This window comes from Staurois parvus, unplaced genomic scaffold (genome assembly GCF_062004578.1).
Source record: "Staurois parvus isolate SC_StPar_1 unplaced genomic scaffold, SC_StPar_1.0 ptg000719l, whole genome shotgun sequence".
In the NCBI taxonomy this organism is placed as follows: Eukaryota; Metazoa; Chordata; class Amphibia; order Anura; family Ranidae; genus Staurois; species Staurois parvus.
The window spans coordinates 10,508,315-10,526,184 of record NW_028318515.1 but is presented as its reverse complement, the minus strand read 5'-3'; the positions used below and the strand labels follow the sequence as shown (position 1 = coordinate 10,526,184).

Sequence of the window (17,870 nt, the reverse complement as noted above, 5' to 3'; positions counted from 1 at the left end):
TTATATATTTCAAAACCTTGCGAGAAAAAAATGAGATCTGCAAAATACTCATCATGTCTCTTTTTAAATTCCTTTGGGTGTCTACTTCCCAAAAAGGGTTCATTTGGTGCTATCCTGGCATTTCAGGGCCTCCGAAACTGTGATAGGTAGTGAGGAAGTGAAATGAGGAAGTTCAGGCTTTCAAAGTGGTCATTGGATTTCAGGCTCCTGTATGTGGCTAGGATCCCAAAAAGTCTCACACGTGGTATCCCCATACTCGGTAGAAGTAGCAGAATGTATTTATATCCATGGCTTGTGTGAGAAATATATAATTTAAATGACAACTTTGTGTAAAAAAAAAATAAAAATAAAAAAATCTTCCATGAAATCAATATGCCTCTCAGCAGATAGCTTAGGGTGTCTACTTTCCGAAAAGTGGTCATTTGGGGGTGTTTGTACTGTCCTGGTACTTTAGCACCTCAAAAAATGTGATAGGCAGTCAGAAAGTAAAAGCTGTGTAAATTCCATTATCTATACCATAGTTTGTAGATGCTAGAACTTTCATACAAAGCAATCAATATACTCTTATTGGGATTTTTTTTTTTAACCAAAAGCATGTAGCAGAATACATTTTGACCTAAATTTATGACGAAATTTTAGTTTTTTGGATATTTTTTATGACCGAAATTAGAAAATATCAAACATTTTTTTCTCAAAACTTTTGTTTATAGCGCCATAAATAAAAAGCGCATAGGTGATCAAATACCACCAAAAGAAAGCTCTATTTGTGTGAAAAAAGGACTTAAACTTTGTTTGGTTAGAGCATTGCATGACCGCGCAATTATCAGCAAAAAGAGGCCTGGTCATTAAGGGGGGTAAATCCTCAGGATGGCAAGTGGTTATGGATAATGATCATATGAAGTCATTTATTATCACATACACTGATAAGAAAAATTAAAGGAACACTTTGAAAGTACATCAGATCTCAATGGGGAAAAATATCATGCTGAATATCTATACTAATATGAACTGGGTAAGGTGTTCGGAGCTTAAGGATGCCCCATAGATTGACGGAAATTAAAATCATCAACCTACAGAGGACTGAATTCAAAGACACTCCAAAAATCAAAGTGAAAACATTATGCAGCAGGCTAGTCAATTTTGCTGAAATTTCATTGCAGCACCTCAAAATGGTACTCAGTAGTTTGTATGGCCCCCGCATGCTTGTATGCATGCCTGACAACATCGGGGCATGCTCCTAATGCAACGATGGTGTCCTGGGGTATATCCTCCCAGATTTGGACCAGGGCATCACTGAGCCCCTGGACTGTCTGAGGTGCAACCTGGTGGTGTCAGATGGACCGAAACATGATATCCCAGAGGTGTCCTATTGGATTTAGGTCAGGGAAGCATAGAGGCCATTCAATGGTATCAATTCTTCAGGAACTGCCTGCATACTCTCGCCACATGAGGCCGGGCATTGTCATGCACCAGAAGGAACCCAGGACCCACTGTTCCAGCATAGGGTCTGATTTCATCCTGATACCTAATGGAAGTTAGGGTGCTATTGTCTAGCCTGTAGAGGTCTGTGGTCCCTCCATGAATATGCCACCCCAGACCATCAAAACGATCATGCTGTACGATGTTACAGGCAGCATAACGTCCTGCACGGCTTCTCCAGACCCTTTCCGTCTGTCACATGTGCTCAGGGTGAACCTGCTCTAATCTGTGAAAAGCACAGGGCGACAAGGGCGGATCTGCCAATTCTGGTGTTCAATGGCAAATGCTAATCGAACTCTATGGTGCCGGGCAGTGAGCACAGGGCCCACAAGAGGACGTCAGGCCTTCAGGCCACCCTCATGATGTCTGTTTCTGATTGTATGGTCTGAGACATTCACATCAGTGGCCTGCTTGAGACAATTTTGTAGGGCTCTGGCAGTGCTCATCCTGTTTCTCCTTGCACAAAGGAGTGGATACTGGCCATGCTGATGGGTTAAGGACCTTTTACGGATCTATACAGCTCTACTAGAGTGACTGCCTGTCTCCTGGAATCTCCTTCATGCTCTCAAGACTGCGCTAGGAGACACAGCAAAACTTCTGGCAATGGCACGTGTTGATGTGCCATACTGGAAGAGTTGGACTGCCTGTGCAACATCTGTAGGGTCCAGGTATCGCCACATGCTATCAGTAGTAACAATGACCCAAATGCCAAACTACTGAAAAACAGTCTATTTACTGATTAGGTGACTTTTGAAGGCAATTGGTTCTACTATATTTTAGTTAGGGGTATCAGAGTAATGGGGGCTGAATACAAATGCAGGCCACACTTTTCAGATATTTATTTGTAAAAAATGTTGAAAACCATTTATCATTCTCCTCCCACTTCACAATTATGTACCGCTTTGTGTTAGTCTATCAAAGAATCCCAATAAAATACATTTATGTTTTTGGTTGTAACATGACAACATGTGGAAAATTTCAAGGGGTATGAATACTTTTTCAAGGCACTGTATGGACCACTGATGTATTTATACATGTTGATTTTATATTCCCCGTAATCTCCTCTTCTCAAAAGAGAATAAATTCAGTTCCTCTAATCTTTCCTCATAGCGGAGGTCTTCAATGCCTCTTGGTTACCCTTCTCTGCACTTTCTCCAGTTCCCCAATATTCTTTTAGTGAATTGGAGGCCAAAACTGAACTACATATTCCAGATGAAGTACTACTAATGATTTGTACAGGGGTAAAATTATATCTCTCTCAGGAGACTATACACCTCTTAATACAAGAGAGTATTTAGCTCGCTATAGAAACCACAGCTCGGCATTACGTGTCATTATTAAGCTTATGATCTATCAGAACCACCAGATCCTTCTCCACCATTGATTCCCCCAGTTGTACACTACCTAGTACATATGATGCATGCATATTCTTAGTCCCCAAGTGCATAAATTTACATTTATCAACAATACATCTCATAGTTGCCCAATTAAACAGTGCAATGAGGTCGACATGGAAGTTAGAGACATCCTGTAAGGACGTTATTCCACTGCATAGCTTGGTGTCATCTGCAAACTGTACTGTTAATCCCAGATCTTATATAATTTATAAATATATTAAACAATAAGTGTCCCAACACTGAACCTTGAGATACACTACTAACAACCCTAAACCATTGAGTATGAATCATTAACCATTAATCCCTAAATACGGTCTTCTAGCCAGTTTTCGATACATTTACAAACTAATTTTTCCAAGCTTGTAAACTTTATCTTACACATCAGCCGTGTGTGGGGAACTGTGTCAAAATGCTCTTGCAAAATCCAAGTATGCCACGTCCACCCCCACCCCTCTGTCAAAGGTTTTTCTTACCTCATCATAAAAAAAAAGCCGATTTGTTTGATAACTTCTGTCTTTCATGAATCCATGCTGTCTGTTGCTTAAAATATTTTCCAGCAATAACTCATCTATGTGGTCATTTATTAAACTCTCCAGTATCTTCCCAAGTATACAGTCAGGTCCATAAATATTGGGACATGGACACAATTCTAACATTTTTGGCTCTATACACCACCACAATGGATTTGAAATGAAACGAAGATGTGCTTTAACTGCAGACTGTCAGCTTTAATTTGAGGGTATATACATCCAAATCGGGTGAACGGTATAGGAATTACAACAGTTTGCATATGTGCCTCCCACTTGTTAAGGGACCATAAGTAATGGGACAATTGGCTTCTCAGCTGTTCCATGGCCAGGTGTGTGTTATTCCCTCATTATCCCAATTACAATGAGCAGATAAAAGGTCCAGAGTTCATTTCAAGTGTGCTATTTGCATTTGGAACCTGTTGCTGTCAACTCTCAAGATGATATCCAAAGAGCTGTCACTATCAGTGAAGCAAGCCATCATTAGGCTGAAAAAACAAAACAAGCCCATCAGAGAGATAGCAAAAACATTAGGCGTGGCCAAAACAACTGTTTGGAACATTCTTAAAAAGAAGGAACGCACCGGTGAGCTCAGCAACACCAAAAAACCCGGAAGACAACGGAAAACAACTGTGGTGGATGAATTCTTTCCCTGGTGAAGAAAACACCCTTCACAACAGTTGGCCAGATCAAGAACACTCTCCAGGAAGTAGGTGTATGTGTGTCAAAGTCAACAATCAAAGAGAAGACTTCACCATAGTGAATACAGAGGGTTCACCACAAGATGTAAACCATTGGTGAGCCTTAAAAACAGGAAGGCCAGATTAGAGTTTGCCAAACGACATCTAAAAAAGCCTTCACAGTTCTGGAACAACATCCTATGGACGGATGAGACCAAGATCAACTTGTACCAGAGTGATGGGAAGAGAAGAGTATGGAGAAGGAAAGGAACTGCTCATGATCCTAAGCATACCACCTCATCAGTGAAGCATGGTGGTGGTAGTGTCATGGCGTGGGCATGTATGGCTGCCAATGGAACTGGTTCTCTTGTATTTATTGATGATGTGACTGCTGACAAGAGCAGCGGGATGAATTCTGAAGTGTTTCGGGCAATATTATCTGCTCATATTCAGTCAAATGCTTCAGAACTCATTGGACGCCGCTTCACAGTGCAGATGGACAATAACCCAAAGCATACTGCAAAAGCAACCAAAGAGTTTTTTAAGGGAAAGAAGTGGAATGTTATGCAATGGCCAAGTCAATCACCTGACCTGAATCCGATTGAGCATGCATTTCACTTGCTGAAGACAAAACTGAAGGGAAAATGCCCCAAGAACAAGCAGGAACTGAAGACAGTTGCAGTAGAGGCCTGGCAGAGCATCACCAGGGATGAAACCCAGCGTCTGGTGATGTCTATGCGTTCCAGACTTCAGGCTGTAATTGACTGCAAAGGATTTGCAACCAAGTATTAAAAAGTGAAAGTTTGATTTATGATTATTATTCTGTCCCATTACTTTTGGTCCCTTAACAAGTGGGAGGCACATATGCAACCTGTTGTAATTCCTACACCGTTCACCTGATTTGGATGTAAATACCCTCAAATTAAAGCTGACAGTCTGCAGTTAAAGCACATCTTGTTCGTTTCATTTCAAATCCATTGTGGTGGTGTATAGAGCCAAAAATGTTACAATTGTGTCGATGTCCCAATATTTATGGACCTGACTGTAGAAGTTAAAACTAACAGAACTATAGTTACTTGGTAAATATTTTGATCCCTTTTTAAATATAGGCACCACATTGGCCTTAAACCAATCCAGTGGTACTATGCAAGTCATTAAAGAGGCCCTAGAAATTAAAAACAATGGCTTTGAGATGACAAAGCTCAATTTTTTGAGGACCTTAGGGTGAGTAACAGAAAAATCCTGTTTTCGCTTTCATTCATTGATGGACACAGCTTCTTCTTTCTTATCCATAACCAAACAGAGCAACTAAAGGAGAAAAACTATGGAAAACAAGCCAAAACACCGAACCACTCCCGTAGGGGCTCCCGAAAGTCCTAAACAGCCACCTGCAAGACCTTGCAGCCAAAACTAGCATCGAGGATGCAACACATCCACTTTATTAAATTCAGTAAATGGGTGCGCAGAAGACAGGTCGACACCTGCTAATGGCATACGCCTGCACAATCTTCTGCTGATCCATAGGGATACAGTGGCAGAAGAGGCAGCCATGCTCTTCCTCGGACTGTCTGTGAGAAGAAGGAGCGAATCAGACCTCCGGAAGGCGGTAATCACAGAGATACACACAAATCATTCAAACCACATCCAAGAAGTGCAAAGCCATTACCACAGGGGGCGGCAGACAAGGACACAAGAAAAGAAGAATGTCAGCATTCAAGCGGAAATCTAACACCATCTTCATAATAAAAGAAGGGGCGGCAAATGCACCACCTTGTCCAGGAGAAAAAACATATAATGCAGCTTACAGGGCAAGTTGCCAAAGCTAACACCCGCTGGCCAAAAGTGATAGTGACTAGGAAGGCAACCATCTACAAAAGCATAAGCTATGGAATATCTTGAATGCAGTCTAAAGGCAGCTACTGAAGAGCCCACAACAACAAATGCAAGTCCCACGGCAGCAACGAGGAAAATACGGGGGCACCACATGACAAATCCTCTTGACAAATGTTCAAACAACATAAAGTGTAACCAAGGGAAGCTAAACAAAAAACAGCTAGAACAAAAACCTGACCTTTGATCATATTTAAAGCAAGCTTCTGATCAACACTACGTAGAAGGAAAGCCCTCCCCCTTCCCGCTCCCCGTGATGCAGTGAGGGTGGAACCCCAAAGCTTTTCAACAAACGATAAGCTTTCCGGGAGCGATGATAAATTTTCTGGAAGGTAGACTTACAAGCTTCTAACACAGTAGGAATCTATGAGCTAGAAAGCACCCTGTCCTTCAAACCTAGCTTACAAAAGTCATGCCATCAAAGCCAGCGACATCAAAGCAGAGTAGAAGACAGCACCCTCCTCCCCCCCAAAAGGCAGCTGCCAAGAAAAGTCTGCCACCAACTGCACCCGATCAACGTACCAAGGGCGGCAAGCAGAGTCCAGGGTCATCAAAATGACCAGTATGTTTTTTGCTTCTATCCTGCACAGCAGTCAAGGGATCAGCCTGAGGGGTATAAAAGTGTAGATGAGACTGTACTGATTCCATGGTGCCACCAGCGCACCTGTGTATCCAGAGGATCCAACAGTCTTGCCACGAACCTTCCGATGGAAACGGGATGCCAGATGATCCACGTCCAGCGTCCTCCAGCAAAGACAAAGCTGATGGAACACCTCTGGGTTCAGGAACCACACCCCCTAAACCAGCATCTGACTGCTTAGATAATCCACCTGCCAGTTTTCGACACCTGGAATATGTATGGTGGACAGAGTCGAAAACAAACCTTTCCACACATTGTAGGATGTGAGACGCATCCAGTGCCGCTGCTGCACTTATCATACCTCCCTGATGACTGAATTGAGCCATCACAGTGGTTTTGTCCGAATGGATCTGACTGATAGACCCCTCAGGCGATGCAATCAATGCGTCAGTAGTAGCCTGATTACTCGAAGCTCCAGGACACTGACGGGAAAGTCGAGCTTCCTCAGGAGTTCAGCGACCCTGGATATAATTCCAGACTTCCTCCCGAGCCTGGGAGGCATTCGTTGCAACCACTATCTGGTGAAGTTGAAAGATGTGTTATGTTGAAAACAAATACATTATTTTCAACAGCTGCATGTTTTCAGTAATGAAAACTACACAGATATAAAATTCAGATGACTAAAATACGACAAAAATTAAAATGGCATTTTAGTAAATAGACTGACTAAAACTAATTGAAATTTGTCAAAATTAACAGTGGTCAAAAAGCAATGTTATAGTTTGTTTATAAAGATGTTACTTGGTTTTCATTATTGACAGAGAAATGTTAAAGTTTTCATATTCAGGTAATATGTGCAATGGCATTACAGCCAACAGAGTTTATAGGTTTTTGCTTTTTTACACTTTAAACTTGCAGTTCTGTTTGTCAAAAAGCAATATTTTTGTTTGCAAATAATAGTGGAGATTTTAGTTAACTAGAATTAAGCTGAAAAAAATACGACTAAAACCAACATGGAATTTTAGTCAAAAGACTATGACTAAAGCTAAATTGAAATTTGACATCAAAATTAACACCAGTGGAAGGAAGGACTTTCCAAGTCGTAGAGACTGAGACTGCTGCAACAGAGAAGAGAGGCCCTTGCCAACCGTTCCAGATTAATCAGATTGTCCAGGGAAGCAGAAGATCTGTTCCATTTGGAAAGTTTTTCCTTCTGCAGCATTCTCATATTGAACTGGGCATACGGAACCACTTCAAAGGATACCATTCTCAGATGTAAAACCTGCATGCAGAAACGCAGGAAGGGTCACTTACAGGACAAGAGTTGTCTAACCGCTGACCAGATCATCTGGAGTTTGTCCGATAGGAGGAACAGCTTGGCCTGCCCCGAATCAGTTCCAGACACTCCATGCCCTGGGATTGAGCAACATAGATTTACTGAGGTTCAGGGTAAACACGAAGTCTAGTAGAGAATACATGGTGATCTTCACCCAGTCCTTTTCGTAGAAGCAAGTCTCCTAGGCAACCGACCACAGCAATTCCTTGTCTCAGCTAGGCCAAGATCGGTGCCACGACCTTGGAAAACACCAGGGGAGCGGAGACCAAACTGAAGAGCGGACCCACAAATTGATAAATGTGCATCTCCAATAGCAAAAGTGTAGGAAATGCTGATGTCCCTTGCAAATGGGAATGTGCAGGTAAGTATCCTTGATGTCTATGCAGACCAGAAAATCCCCTTGGGGGAAGAAGGCCACCACTGAGCAAATGGATTCCATCTTGAACTAGTGAACCCACATAAAGGCATTCCGAGTCTTAAAACTCCGGATCAGGCGAACCCCGTCCGACTTTGGAACTGTGAACAAAGTGGAGTAAATTCCCCAGAACTGCTCAGACTCGGGGACCAGGACAATCACTCCTCAAAAGAGCAGGTCCTGCACAGCCCTGCATAAAGCCCGCAGACGTGCTGGCAAGAGCTGAAGATTGGAGGGGATAAAAGCCTGACCGCCGGAAAGAAAAGAAACTCCATTTAGAAGCAGGAGGGAATAAAATTGCATACCCCCGTGGGAGGTCAATGGGCTGGCTAACCAGCAAGAAGACCCCCCCGTCCTGAAAACGGGTGTTATGTAAACCTACGGGCCAAAGAAAAGACACCCATCCGTGGATCAAGGCCATGAGCCCTAAGCAATACTCCCAGGAAAATCAGAGAGGCCTTAATGCCAAGAGAGGACTGCACATAGGAGGTGTCGAGTTTTTTTCTGCTTACTGTCCTATTCCTGTTGTCTGAGGCTATAAAATATTGTTTGGTAATGGATAAGGAAGAATAGGTTGTCCATCAATAAACAAAAAAGAAATATCTTAATTTTTGGTATTTTTTCGTTTAAATAATACAAAAAACCATTGGTAGCTAAATACCACCAAAAAAAGCTATATTTGCGTGAAAAAAAAATCAATTTACTTTGTGTTGCATGACCGTGCAATTGCCAGTTAAGGTAGCACAGTGTCAAACAGCAAAAAATGCCCTGGTCATGAAGGAGGAAAATCTTCCGGAGCTCAGGTGGATAATCTAAATTGCAATGTCTTTTAACAGAGAACGAACACACCATACTTTAACTTTTTTTTTTTAATATGCCTGCTAGGTTCTACAAGCAACGATGTATTCAATTATATAAAAGGTGAGTAAATTCAAATAACATTCTTGCATTAAGGGCTGATTACAATAATCAAAGTTAATACAAATATACACATATATGATTATGTTGTATATACAGTATAACAATACAGAACAATCTTTTAAACTATACACTAACCACACATTATTCTGAAGACTTCAGCAACACTTACGTGATCGCTGTACTCATGCTAATGCCCATTTGCTGCGATACTTTGAACAAGTTCTGTGTTAATATATTAGCTGCATCATAGTTTCTCCGAGCATATATCAACAACCAGTTATCCAAATGTTTCACATGGATTAGGCTGGGTCCTCTCAATTCTCTTGACCAGTCTGCAGTCTGTGGATTGTATTCTACCTACAAAGATTTATTGAAAAAAAATAAAAAAAGTAAGACAAAAACACTTGTTCATTTTCTTTCGACATTAAAGACTAATGTATAATCAGATAATTAAAATATTTGAATAACTCAAGGCTTCAGTACAGTAGTTTACTTCTTCTGAAATGCATTTATACAAGTATGGGGTAAAAAAAAGCCCTACATTTTGACTTATCAGTAATTTCCATATTTTAAGAGTACAGTATTCTGGATTATAAACTCATAACTTTAGGTGGCTGGGCACTTACAAAGCTTTTTAGGATATCTGAACACCTTGTGCAATTCTATAACACCTCAGTTTTGTAGCACGCAATAACCAAGGAAAAGAAAGGAGGGTGTCCTGAGTTCTGTACACCAAGATACAAAATTTATAGGCAAGTCACAATTTCTCTCATTTTAAATCATACGGTACAGGACACAGACTAGATATTCATAGACCCTGGGACATCCCCAAGTAATGAAAAAGAAAGATGGGTAACAATTGGCAATGGGAAGACATAGAAGCAACAAGATAAGCCTTAAAAGAGTTGAGTGAATTAGAATGGAAGTACAACGGGAGCCTATTTTAAGGTCCCCAGCACTCAAGGAATTGTGTGAGCTGTGCGTGTGTGGGCAGTTTCAAGGCAACCCTTTTTTCTATCCACAGGCGCCTGGGCTGTTAGGGGTCGGGTCACACCTGGGCCACTGTGGGAAATCTGCCTAGTAATGTGTTTCTGACACAGATGTGATCTGCCAGGAAAATGACAGGTTTTGGGAAACATTCTGGAAGGTAACATGACCTATAAACAAAGGTCAGCTGACCTTTTGGAACCTTCTAGAAAGAGCTTAAACCCTATATAAAGGAGCTTCGTAAGGGGCTCTAAGCCAGTCCCTATACCACTGTCTGACAGCTCCCTTCCTCCCCCTCCCTTTGTCACAGACAGATTATTATGCGGTTTTGGTCACCTTTCTACTAAGAGAGGGGGAAAATTTATTTAAATGCCTTTGGACATATTTTCAACTCGAAACGTAGTGATTGGGTTGTTCTCAATGGTTGATGTTATTTAAAATAAGTTTAAATGGTTATTGATATGCTATTATTTCTGAACATGCTGGATACAATCCCAGGTGTATAAAAGAGATATTTGTTGAAGTTCCTGAAAACAGGCTGCAGAAGAACAGCTCAAAAAAAAGTAAAGGAAAACCTTTTGATCAGAGTATAGCATCAAGTCTATTAAAATCCTGAGATATTGATCTGGTCAGTTAAGTAGCAGAGGAGTTGTTATTCAGCTTCAGCTGCATTGGTGTTAATAAAATTAACAATAGGTGCACTAGATGGGCAACAAAGAGACAACCCCAAAAACAGGAATGGTTTTACAGGTGGAAGCCACTGACATGTTTCCCTACTCATCTTTTCTGCCTGTTTTGTACTAGTTTTGCATTTGGCTAGGGTCACTGTCACTGCTTGTAGCATAATACAATACCTGGCCCTACAGAGGTTGCACAGGCAGTCCAACTCCTCCAGGATGGCACATCAATACGTGTAATTGCCAGAAGGTTTACGGTGCCTCCCAGTCTCAAGAGAATGGGAGATATTCCAGGGGACAGACAGTTACTCTAGGAGAGCTGGACAGTGCCGTAGGTCTTTAACCCATCAGCAGGACAGATATCTGCTCCTTTATGCAAGGAGGAACAGGATGAGCATTGTCACAGCACTACAAAATGACCTCCAGCAGGCCACTGGTGTGAATGTCTCTAACCAAACAATCAGAAACAGACTTCATGAGGGTGATCTGAGGGCCCGACATCCTCTAGTGGGCCCTGTGTTCACTGCCCGGCACCATAGAGCTCGATTGGCATTTGCCATTAAACAGCAGAATTGGCAGATCCGCCACTGTCGCCCTGTGCTTTTCACAGATGAGAGCAGGATCACCCTGAGCAATGTGGATAACCAATTTAAATATATCTTTTCTTTTATTATATACATTTTTACAACAATTTTCTAAATTCCCTTTTTACTATTTTCATTACCTTATATACCTTAATGTCTCTCCATACGAGATAATATTTTTACAATTATAATAAAAAAATTTTTCCTTCTCTCCCCTTCTTTCCTCACCCCCCTTTTTTTCAGTTTGCTTTTTGAATTTTTTCTGATTTTTGTATTTTTTGCTAATGCCGTGCTTTTTAACATTACCTCTAAGTGTCTCGTATTGTTACCAACATTCACTATTTAATGCCTTTTATATTGTGCTGATCTTGCTTTTATGTTAAACCCACGTTTTATGATATGTTTATATAAGTATATTATCCCTTCACCAGTGTCATTAATTTTCCAGTTCACAGACAGCTTGTCTGCTGCTCTGTGACAGTATCCTGCTTTTTTCCCTGCCCCTGTACATCATCCGCCCCTTGCTCTACATAAGGCTCCTTCACACCCTGCTCCTCCCTGCCTGATAAAAAGAGCGTGACTGTACTCCTCTCGTCCCGCACATGCTCAGAAACGCGTCACGCTTTGATGACATCAGACGCCACATGTGCTGATCCCGGCCATCTTGGAGACTCTACCAGGCTTCACCATCTGTGCTGCATATGCAAAGCACCATCTGTTCCCTTCTGCAGAGTTTTGCTTTGCTCCTATGCAGCGTGCCCTTAGTGCCTACAGGATTACCCTTACCCCTGCCCATTTCGAACTCATCAAACATACCTGGAATGCCACAACATGCGCCTGTTATCCCTTTTGTTTTGACTCTGTATGTAGCCAGACTGTGAAAAAGTCTCACATGTGGTATCCCCATACTCAGGAGGAGTAGCAGAATGTGTTTTTGGGGTGTAGTTGCAAGTATGCATATGCCTTGTGGGAGATCTTTATTTTCAATAGAATTGTGGGGGAAAAAATTACAACTTAAAAAAATTCACTATGCCTCTGATTAACTACCTTGGAATGTCTACTTTCCAAAAAGGGGTCATCTGGGTGGTATTTGTACTGTCTTAGCTTGTTAGTGTCTCAAGAAAGGAGATAGTGTCAGGGATCCCCTCGATCCCCGCCGCGATGGTCCCGGCGCAGGCGCAGTGCACCGCCCTGTGCAGGGACACGGGCACTAGGTCCGGGCCAGCCGCAGCGTTCGAGTACGCGCAAACGCAGTAGAAGCCGCGGCCGCCCGCTGGGCACCAATGGCAGCGCAGGGCGGGATATTTAAATGTCCCTGAGCTGTCATTTCAGTGCCTTCTGGTCCTACCTGTATCCTGTGATTCTGAACCTGTGCCTAAGTAAGTTATTGACCCGGATTGCTCTTGACCTGCTGATTTCTCCTGCCCAGACCTTTGCTTTGCCTGACCTCTCTTTCTGAATGCCCCTCATTAGTTCTGACCTACTGTTGCTGACCTGGCGTGTGACCCGACGATTCTCTGCCCGCTCCCTTGTACCATACCGTCCTCTCCGTTACCAACTCAGCCCGTCTGACTTCGCACTTGCTCAGCCATCCATCCATCCCATCGGGGTCACCCGACCTCCTCACATCTGGCTCTCCCTGGTTGGAGCCCCTGGCGAACACCCCTACCACTGACAGGTGTGCTCAGTAGAGGGGACCTGGTCCCGGGGTACTCCAAGTCCATCCCCACCATCAGGGGCTCTGGTGAACAAGTACCCTGGGGCTTAGACTCCGCGCTCTGGGCACGCCTGACCAGTGGAGTGCTAGTGGTGCCGCTCGGCGGTCCCTCACAGATAGGACGTATGTACATCAGCTGTGATCAATTTTCAATGATTGGTACAGTAGCTTGTAGACTCTTATTACTTTCACAAAAATCAAATAATATACAAGATTTAAGTTAATTTTACCAAAGATATGTAGCAGTATAAATTTTGCAGAAGATTTATGAAGAAAAAATACTTATTTGCAAACTTTTACAACAGAAACAAAGAAAAATGTGTTTTTTCATATTTTTTGGTTGTTTTTTCATTTATAGAGCAAAAAATAAAAAAAACAGTGCTCATTAAATACCACCAAAATAAAGCTCTATTTGTGTGAAAAAAAGGAAAAAAAATTCATATGGGTACAATGTTGCGTGACTGAGTAATTGTCAGTCAAAGTTTGACAGTGCTGAAAGCTAAAAATTGGTCTGGGCAGGAAGGGGGTATAAGTGCTCTGTAGGCAAGTGGTTAAGAAGGTGGTCAAGGTTTCTCTGTTCAGAAGCGGATGGATATTGTCCTTTGCTGGAATAGTGAACGTGGAAAAACTAGCAGTTTGCAAACAAGAGACTTTCCCAACCTTGATGAGATGAAGATAGTGAGTTGGGGGACCATTTACATGTAAAGGGCGTCTCTGCTGGCTTGAGGGCTTTGAGTTGCCATGTATACTTCCTTCGCCTTCCAGGTCTGAGTTAGGAAGGTGCTCTTGCTATCGGTGATGTTCTTAATTAGTTCATGTAGAGACACACAGAGAAGGAGAATACCCACCAAAGGCCAAAAAATCCATTGTAAAACTACAATGGAAACAGACCAGTGAGAGACCAACCGGCCCAAATCTAGAGCAACGTTACTTAGGTATTGAAGACCTTGAACTAGCTGACCCGCAAAGTCCATATAAGTGGAAAAGACTTGGTCAGAAGCCAAGCCATGGCAAAAAAAATTAGCCCATTTGGTTTTGTCATAGGCGAGTACTGAATGAAGGCTCCATCCAGTACTCTCCACCTTCCGGTAAGGTGCGTCTAAAAAGGATTTTCGAAATGAATGTACAGTGGGGCAAAAAAGTATTTAGTCAGCCACCAATTGTGCAAGTTCTCCCACTTAAAAAGATGAGAGAGGCCTGCAATTGGCATCATAGGTAGACCTCAACTATGAGAGACAAAATGAGAAAAAAAATCCAGACAATCACATTGGCTGATTTGGAAAGAATTTATTTGCAAATTATGGTGGAAAATAAGTATTTGGTCATCTACAAACAAGCAAGATTTCTGGCTCTCACAGACCTGTACCTTCTTCTTTAAGAGGCTCCTCTGTCCTGCACTCATTACCTGTATCAATCAATGGCACCTGTTTGAACTTGTTATCAGTATAAAAGACACCTGTCCACAACCTCAAACAGTCACACTCCAAACACCACTATGGTGAAGACCAAAGAGCTGTCGAAGGACACTAGAAACAAAATTGTAGACCTGCACCAGGCTGGGAAGACTGAATCTGCAATAGGCAAGCAGCTTGGTGTGAACAAATCAACTGTGGGAGCAATAATTAGAAAATGGAAGACATACAAGACCACTGATAATCTCCCTCGATCTGGGGCTCCACACAAGATCTCACCCCGTGGGGTCAAAATGATCACAAGAACGGTGAGCAAAAATCCCAGGACCACACGGGGGGACCTAGTGAATGACCTGCAGAGAGCTGGGACCAACGTAACAAAGGCTACCATCAGTAACGCACTACGCCGCCAGGGTCTCAGATCCTGCAGTGCCAGACGTGTCCCCCTGCTTAAGCCAGTACATGTCCGGGCCCATCTGAAGTTTGCTATAGAGCATTTGGATGATCCAGAAGAGGATTGGGAGAATGTCATATGGTCAACTGTAACCAAAATAGAACTGTTTGGTAGAAACACAACTCGTTGTGTTTGGAGGAGAGAGAATGCTGAGTTGCATTCAAAGAACACCATACCTACTCTGAAGCATGGGGGTGGCAACATCATGCTTTGGGGCTGTTTCTCCGCAAAGGGACCAGGACGACAGATCCATGTACAGGACAGAATGAATGGGGCCATGTATCGTGAGATTTTGAGTGCAAACCTCCTTCCATCAGCAAGGGCATTGAAGATGAAACGTGGCTGGGTCTTCCAACATGACAACGATCCCAAACATACCGCCCGGGCAACGAAGGAGTGGCTTTGTAAGAAGCATTTCAAGGTCCTGGAGTGGCCTAGCAAGTTTCCAGATCTTAACCCCATAGGAAACCTTTGGAGGGAGTTGAAAGTCCGTGTTGCCCAGCGACAGCCCCAAAACAGCACTGCTCTAGAGGAGATGTGCATGGAGGAATGGGCCAACATACCAGCAACAGTGTGTGCCAACCTTGTGAGGACTTACAGGAAACGTTTGACCTCTGTCATTGCCAACAAAGGATATATAACAAAGTATTGAGATGAACTTTTGATATTGACCAAATACTTATTTTCCACCATAATTTGCAAATAAATTCTTTCCAAATCAGCCAATGTGATTGTCTGGATTTTTTTTCGCATTTTGTCTCTCATAGTTGAGGTCTACCTATGATGCCAATTACAGCCCTCTCTCATCTTTTAAAGTGGGAGAACTTGCACAATTGGTGGGTGACTATACTTTTTTGCCCCACTGTATGTATGTAAAAAGAGAATTTGGAAATGTATTTTAAAAGGACTTGCTATGTCATGGAAAAACAAATAAATTATGGTGGGATAGTCTAACGTTTGAAAAGCATTTGAAAGACAATCGTGACGGAACGCAGTGCCCAACCCCTGCCCTTCTCACCAACTCGTGACCAAGGACCCACCAAACTCACACCACGCTGTCACTTTCGTAACAATGCCACTCTCAGCTGCACCCAGCTAGCAGAGCCACAATCTATGTGCCAGCAGCCTGAGAGTGATTGTTACTGCATTTGGTTAATTACGCAATTAACCCTTCACACTGCCACCACTGCCTTTTTACAGAGAAGCAAGAAACTCAAAAATCCTAGCAATAACACTATTATTTTAGCATAAGCGTCTGCAACACACACTGTCACCACAGACAGGTATATTCAGAGGATTGTTGTATACAGCACCACTTTTTAAGAGACAGGGATTCTTTAGTTTGCAGTAAAAGCTTTAGAGACAGTTTCAACACTTTTCAAAATAGGGTTTATTAATTAAATGGTCAAAATGGTGCAATTAAAATATTTACAGAAAAAGATGTTACAAAGACATAAAGAGAACAATAATGCAACAGCGAAAAATAAAGGAGTTAAGAAGGCAGAATACTTGCACAGTCCTGGTTTAGCAGAGTCCAATTGTCCGAGAAAAAAAATGTTGCCTTGGCTCTCAAGTCCATTAAGATGTTTCTTGATTGATGTTAAATGAGAGTTCCCCTTCCTAAGGCCTGTCAGTCCTTTTCTATGATATCAGAAGAGTGTCGCCTGAGAAAAATTGACCAACCATCCAGTTTAGGGGATGGGTGCTAGGAGGTCACCAAATTTATGACCAAATCCCAACTACAGTGTCATACTACTATTAGTAACTTCCAGTATGTGCAGATGGTATTCTAGCAACTGGCAGATTAATATTCAGAATTATATTTCAAACCCAGGGATACCAAACACAGCGTGTCTTTGTTACCGAGGAGGGAAGAGACTGCTAGTCATGTAAAACCTTGATTTGTTCAGAATGATATTCCCCATTCAAATATACACCTAATATTAATGTACCCTGTTCCTGTTGAATTCTATGAATTGCATGGGGAATAGACGTTTTATGGTACGCTCTGCATTCCTAGAGCTCTAATTGCCTAAAAGGCCATGTGTGATGGCTTGACTGAGTTATTGTTTTACGATAGGGCAGAGGAAAGTGTTGTTGCAAAACAGACATCCTGTCAAGACTAATTAGCGGTTTACAGCTCTGGAGCTGGCATCTATTAGTGTTTTGATTAAGATAAGAGGCTCTTTTGAAGTTCCTTACAACTTACAGCCACAAATTCCATTTTCAAGAAGGAGGGGAGAAAGATGATTGTTCATGAAAAACAAAATGGCTGAGACCTTAACAAGATGGCTGTCACATACAGCTTCCATGTCTCTATTGCACATAATCGTTACAACAATAAAATACTGAGATGTTTATAGTGGGAATTGGCTCTAAATGATGGCTTGGTAGATGAAGGGTCTATAAAGGAGTGGAGAGTGCTAGTTGTGAGCAGCAATAATTGAATTATTGATGGCAAGGAAAAAAAGAAAGCTAATAAAGTTGGAAAATAAAATACAAAAAATGACAGCTAAATTAGAACCATTTAACCACTTGCCAACCGCGCTGTAGCCGAATGACAGCTACAGCACGGTTGTTCAATTCGGGCAGAGCATCATATGATGTCCTCCCAGAAAGCGCCTTCCTGTACACCCCTGGCAATCTCCATGATTGCTGTGTCCTACGGTCACAGCTGATCACGTGATGTGGTAAAGGGCCAATCACAGCTGATCACATAATTTGGTATAGGGCTGATACAAAAAATGACAGCTAATTTAGAAACATTTAACCACTTACCAACCGCACTGTAGCCGAATGACAATAACAGAGCGG

General features: G+C 42.2%; 1 protein-coding gene across 1 annotated transcript in view; it reads right to left on the bottom strand.

The window, feature by feature from the left end:
- The window catches only part of PIWIL1 (piwi like RNA-mediated gene silencing 1), a 474,823-nt gene that overhangs the window by 236,477 nt on the left and 220,476 nt on the right, over positions 1 to 17,870 (bottom strand). Inside the window, exon 12 of the mRNA XM_089653649.1 lies at positions 9,395 to 9,582. Coding sequence (XP_089509775.1) covers positions 9,395 to 9,582 — 188 coding nt within the window. The remainder of the gene's footprint in view (positions 1 to 9,394; positions 9,583 to 17,870) is intronic.